Raw genomic sequence first — 6,498 nt, 5'->3', positions numbered from 1 at the left:
GGGACAGCATCCTGTCCAAGGCCGGTTCCTGCCTTGTGCTCTGAGCTGCCAGGATGGGCTCTGGGCACCTGCGAGCCTGACGTGGAATAAGTGGGCTGGAAAATGAACGAATGAATGAACACAAATGACTGTAAAATAAAAATCTGTAAAGCATATGATAATCATGACAATAAACAACACGGCATGACAGTGTTTGGCAAGCAGCCACATTTGTGATGATGTCTGAACTGTGTGGAGGCAGGAGGTGGTCCTGACCATATTCACTTTGCAAATAATTCTTCCTTGATGTTACCACCACGACAACTGTTGTCACCCACTGATGCACTGGAAGTTGGGCAAATAATTCTCTTACTTGTTATTATTAATCTTTCTTAAATATACATAGTGTTCACAATTTAAAAGTGTGGTGATGCTTTTGTGATCAGAAATATGCCATAGGAACTTAATTCTTGTTTATATTAATTAGCCTATGGGAAAATTGGTTTTGTGATATACTGTTATGCTTAAAGTTGGTTTCCAAGAACCTATAGACAACCTTAAGTGAGGACTTATTGTAGTTTTTAGTTTAACTTTCATTGAAAGGTACTTTCTGAGACCAAGTACTATAATTGTAATGATTTCACCTGATCCTCACAAGCAACTCTGAGAGGCCGAAAGGGCTTTTTATTACCAATACAATTTCTTTCTTTCTTTCTTTCTCTCTTTCCTCTCCTCTCCTCTCTTTTCCTTCCTTTCCTCCTTCCTTCCCTTCCTCCCTTCTTTCTTTGAGTTGGGGTCTTACTCAGTTGCCCAGGCTGGAATGCACAATCATGGCTCACAGCAACTTTGACCTCCTGGGCTCAGGCAATCCTTGCAGCTGGGACTACAGGCACGTGCTACCATGCCAGGCTAATTGTTTGATTTTTTTGGTAAAGATGGCATCTCACTATGTTGCCCAGGCTGGTCTCAAACTCCTGGGCTGAAGCAATCCTCCCAAAGTGCTGGACCAATCCTATTTCGAGATGACCTGTGGCTTGGTGAGGTCTGTGCTTCTGTCAGTCACTCGGAACAGTGAGGGGGATGGGAGAGCCCCTCCAGGCCTGTCTTTATCCAAGGGGCTCTCCACTGAAGGGCGGGGATAAGAGCAAGAGCGCTGGCTGCAATGTTCTGGTTTTCAGTGCAAAACACCCTCTGGTTCCAAAAGTAGATAATTTTGCAGTGACGTTGGCAGGGGTAACAGGGGTATCAGGCAAAAGCACTTTTTGCCAAACAGTTTGCGAAGGGCACAGCGGCAGAGTTGCTGTAAGCAGCGTGGGGCATGGGCCAAGGCAAAGAGAGACTGGTAGAAAGGCTTGTGCATCTGGAAAGAAAGGCAGGCGGGTCACAAACCTGGGCACATGGAACCAACACACATTCTCTTCCTAGCCAGACCACTGATTGGACAATCGATCCTTTTTTTTTGCTAAATGATCCCAGATAACCACACGAGACGGGGAAGCACCATTTTGAAGGAGCTATCCTCAACCAAAAGCATTTGTATAATTTTTCTAAAGTTCAGTTCCTGCCAAGTCAGAGGGGGTCTCTGTTTTGAATGACTTCAGATAATACGGGTAGTGTCCTCGAATTTTGTTTTGCCCCATCCCTTTGCACAGCAGCCCTGCAGTCCCAGGGTTGGCCCAGTTCATCTAACACAAGTTTAACATAGTCCTTGATGTCTAGATCATCTCTCTTGCCATGTGAAGCTTAGGCTGAGCTGAAGGCATTCTGTCACCCTGTATTGATTCCTGGCATCAGGCTTCTTGGACTATCACCTGAAGCTGGATCACTGGCTTTTGGTGAAGGTGCCACACAGAAGGTTCATATAGGTTGGAAATGTCTGGTTCACTCCTTCAATGTCTTCCTGGAGAGCTTTGGACTTGTCATGACAAGCCCTTCCCTTCTGCCAGCCTCATAGCATTGCTTCGGTGTTTAGTGTCATGCACATGACTCAAGTAAATGAAACAGGAGGAAAAATCTAGAAGACTGGAAAAAAAATGTTCTCGATCTTTCTAAATGGGCAGTCATGGACTTTGTTGTGTATAGACATAATGGCCACAGCTGCCTCAGTCTTATTTTGAGTCTCCAGAAGCTGAAGCTGACACACAGGGCCAGATTAGCATGTTCTGAGATGAAGCCTGTGGATTCAGGCAGCACCAACATCCACCTTTCTTTGGACACTGGTTAAGGGAGCTCTGGCAATCCTTAGGCCAGTGTGGGTCTCTTTTTCTTCCTTGCAGCCCATAGCATCCCAACTATTATAACAGGCTCTTGTCTGTAAGATTATTGAGTCTCCAGAAAAAAAAAAATCTGCAAGAACACCCCCAGTTTCCCTTTCTCTTTCCTTTTCCAGATTTTTTTTTCCCTCAGGTTGGAGTCTCACTCTGTCACCCAGACTGGAATGTAGTAGTTGCTCCCGGCCACTGCAGCCTCGACCTGCTGGGCTCCAGCAATCCTTCTGTCATCCTTCCAAGTAGCTGGAACTACAGCATGTGCTACCGCGCCCGGCTAATTTTTGATTTATTGTAGAGATGAGGTCTTGTCAAGTTGCCCAGGTGGGTCTCAAACCCACGGGCTCAGGCAATCCACTCACCTCAGCCTCCCAAAGCGCTGAGATTACAGGCTGAGCCACCCATACTCATCTGGATGTGGGTGCAAAACTCCACACACAAAGAAGTAGAAACAGACGAACGTTTTGTACTAAAGGCAGAGGAAGACAGCTTCCTTACCTGAAATAATTCTTCAGGAATTACCTCCTTCCAGGACTCTGACACGCAGAGCTGAGAATAGGAGTTGAAAAGCACTTCAATGACTGCAGGGGTTGATGCACAGGTCTTCAGCACCTGGTGGGAAAAGGCCAAAGAACACAGTGTAGGGTGACTGGGTTTTGAGCCCCAGTGGGCAAGGAGATGTGGGGGTATGTCCTCTTTAGCTGTGTGACCCCGCTAGGCCCAATCACACAGGAAACAGCAACAGTAACAGAACAACATGATGGCTGCAGGGATCAAATTAGTGAATGCGCACAAAGACACAAGGCCACAGCTCTGCAAGAGAGCCCTTCCTACCATCCTGATGGATGCCCATGAAAATCTGGACAACGCGCTGATGCATTCAAGTTCATGGCAGGGATGTGCTGATGGCTTGGCAGGCCCTCTTTGCCCCCAGAGAGCTGCTCAGGGAAAAGAAATTAGATTGTGCTGGGAGGAAGTTTTAGTCTGAGGGTGGTGTTCCAAATTTCTTACCTCAGTTTTCTAATATGTTGGGAATACTGACATATTAGAGAAGAACCGTTTTGCTGTTGAATTTCCTCTTGACTTGGCCTTGACATTTTACCTTCATAGTCCCCACTGGCAGAGATTCCTACTTTCTTATTTGCAAATTTATAATTCAAGACCATCTGCTTCATCATAAAAATGGAAACAATATTTGCTTTTTGGTCGGGCATGGTGGCTCAAGTCACCCAGCACTTTGGGAGGCTGAGGTGAGAGGATTGCCTGAGACCATGGGTTTGAGAACAGCCTGGGCAACTTGGCAAGACTCCATCTCTACAATAAATCAAAAAATTAGCTGGGCATGGTAATGTGCACCTACAGTTCCGGCTACTTGGAAGGCTGAGGCAGAAGGATTGCCTGAGTCCAGCAGGTCAACTCTGGGGTGGCCGTGAGCATGGCACTGCACCCCAGCCTGGGTGACGGAGTGAGAATCCAACTCAAAAAAAAAAAAATAACCTTTTTGTGATTATGGAGAAATTTGAATGAACACAAAAGTAGACAAAACAGTGTGCTCAACCTCTACATACCCACCATCGAACCCATGGTCAATCCTGTTCCATCCACTTCCCCTGATATTATTTTATTTTATTTTTCCCTAATATTATTTTAAAGCAAATTCCATGAATCCTATAATCATATCTGTAAATATTTCAATGTGTCTCTTACAGGACCCTTTGGAAGGAATATCAAGACAATATTTCTATAACACCTGAGAAATTAATAGTTTCTTAACATCATCTAATATATAGACTGTGTTTAAATTCACAAATTTCTCTTCAATGCCACCATATTAACAAGATACTTTGTTTGAATAACAATCCAGATAAACTGACACAGTCAGATAGGTTGATACGATGTGTTTTTATTATTTTTTTATTTTTGAATTGGGGTGTCACTCTGTCACCCAGGTTGGAATGCAGTGGCACGATCATGGCTCCTGGGCTCAGGTGATCCTTCAGCCTCAGCTTCCTGAGTAGCTGGGGCTACGGGTATGCACAACCATGCCCGGCTAATTTTTAATTTTTTTAGAAGTCTTGTTATGTTGCTTAGGCTGATCACGACCTCCTGGACTCAAGTAATTCTCCTGCCCTCCTACCCTCCCAAAGTGCTGGGATTACAACAGTGAGCCACTGCCTCTGGCCGTGTGATGTACTTTTAGATTTTTTTTTTGTTTTATGTGAATTATTTGCTATAAGAGCTGGGTTATTTGTCCAGTAGAGTTTCTCACCGTCGGAATATTGCTGATTCTATCTCTGTGGGGTATACAAAAACGTTGTTCTTCCTCTGTTTTCTGTAAATTAGCAGTTGGATTTAGAAGCTTGACCAAATTCAGATTCGGTTTTGGAGAGGATCAGGGTAACTTCATAGCTGTCTCTTTTTGAGGTCTAAGATTTGCCAAGTGTCGTACAATTGTTCTTCCAACTTCTTGGTTGAGAAAGCTGAGGTTATGCAATCTTTCTAAGGCCAGCCACTGTATATCTACAGCAGACAATAACCAGAGCCGACAGCTGGGCCTGGCTTGTCTTGTGCCCACTGGGACCCTCTGAACACAAAGTCAAACAGAAGAAAGTATTTAAATCACCCATTGCGGCTGTTCACTTTACAACTCGCCATGTTTCTTCACAGTTCCAGATCTAAAATCCCAATACAATAAGAAAAAAAAAATCCTATTTCTTTGTTCAGAGATAAACTCAATTATTAACATTTGTATATGCTAATGTTTTATGTATTTAGAGAAAAAGTTAATACCGTATATAAAATGGGTGAATGCTTTGCATATGAGTTTGAAACTTGATATTTGTTCCATTCAGAATAGACTGTGAACAATCCAAAAATGAGCATTTCGTAATCATTTTAGTGGTTATGTAATATTTTATGAGCGTATCATAATGTGTTCAGTGAATTAACTATTGTAAGTTGTCTTAATATTTTTTGATATTATAATGATGAACATCCTTGACCATAATTCTACTCTGTCTGCCCCAACCATTGTTATCTAAATATTGAATTCCTGGAAATAGGATCACAATGTAAAAGGTTATGTACATTTTAAAGCTTTTAAAACATATTGCCAATGTTTAAGTGCATACATTGGTACGTTTTATGAATAACTGAATATGAGAGGGCCTCTTTCCCCCTACCCAAAGCATCTCATTGATTATTTAAATCTGACAGGTACAATATAGAATATTTACTTGTTGATCATTTATTTGTCTTTCTTTGTGAATTACTAAATTGTGACTTTTGCTCATTTTTCTATTGGTATGCTCATTTATCACTGATTGGTAAATATATTTTTAAGTATTTATTAAGGTTGTTTTTCAAGTAGACAATCATTTTGTAAATAATTGTGTTTTTTTCTCTTCAATATTAATATCTTATTATATTGGCTAGAGTTTTTAAGTTCAGTGTTAAACAACAACATTAGCAGTAGGCATAATAATCTTATTTCTAGCCAGGCTCGGTGGCTCAGCCTGTAATCCCAGTGCTTTGGGAGGCTGAGGTGAGTGGATTGTCTGAGTCCGCGGGTTCGAGACTCGCCTGGGCAACTTGGCGAGACCTCATCTCTACAATAAATCAAAAAATTAGCCGGGCATGGTAGCGCGCGCCTGTAGTTCCAACTACTTGGAAGGCTGAGGAGGAAGGATTGCCGGATCCCAGCAGGTTGAGGCTGTGGTGGCCGGCAGCGGCCACTGCACTCCAGTCTGGGTGACAGAGTGAGACTCCGACTCAAAAAAAAAAAAAAAAAAAATCTTATTTCTAATTTTAATAGACTTGTCTCTCTTGTTTCACCGTTAACATACTCTTGGATATTAATTTCAGGTAGATACTCTGTTCTAAGTTAAGGAAATATCTTTCTATTCCTAGGTTGCTACAAAGTTTAGGATTTTAATTTTATTTTTTACCTTTTCTAACCAAGTTGATAGTAAAAGATTTCCCAGTATTGAACCATTTTGGTATATATAAAATAGATCCTATTTAGTTATTCTCATGTATATAATATAAAAACGTATTATACTATATATTAATTATTTTATCATTGCATATCATAGGTACATTATGTATACTCTGTAAACTTTATATGCTTATTGGATATAATGCCAGATTCAATTTGCTAAGATTTTGCATATCTTTTAATAACTAAATCTGGCACATAGTTTTAATTTTTCAAGTTACTTTTGACAGATTTTAATGTCATTTAAAATTAACT

The 6,498-nt window shown here is 41.5% G+C and overlaps 1 protein-coding gene across 1 annotated transcript in view; it reads right to left on the bottom strand.

The window, feature by feature from the left end:
- Window positions 1-1,153: 1,153 nt before the first annotated feature.
- Window positions 1,154-6,498, bottom strand: part of ASB18 (ankyrin repeat and SOCS box containing 18) — a 68,785-nt gene continuing 63,440 nt past the window's right edge. Inside the window, exons 8-9 of the mRNA XM_021710733.1 lie at window positions 2,745-2,858; window positions 1,154-1,339 (exon numbers count right to left, since the gene is read on the bottom strand). Of these exons, the coding sequence (XP_021566408.1) occupies window positions 1,154-1,339; window positions 2,745-2,858 (300 nt within the window). The remainder of the gene's footprint in view (window positions 1,340-2,744; window positions 2,859-6,498) is intronic.

Source organism: Carlito syrichta, unplaced genomic scaffold (genome assembly GCF_000164805.1).
Source record: "Carlito syrichta isolate Samal-C Ts95f unplaced genomic scaffold, Tarsius_syrichta-2.0.1 Scaffold298871, whole genome shotgun sequence".
NCBI classification, from domain to species: Eukaryota; Metazoa; Chordata; class Mammalia; order Primates; family Tarsiidae; genus Carlito; species Carlito syrichta.
Note: the sequence above shows the minus strand (reverse complement) of the source record. Positions and strands in the feature narration are given on the sequence as shown.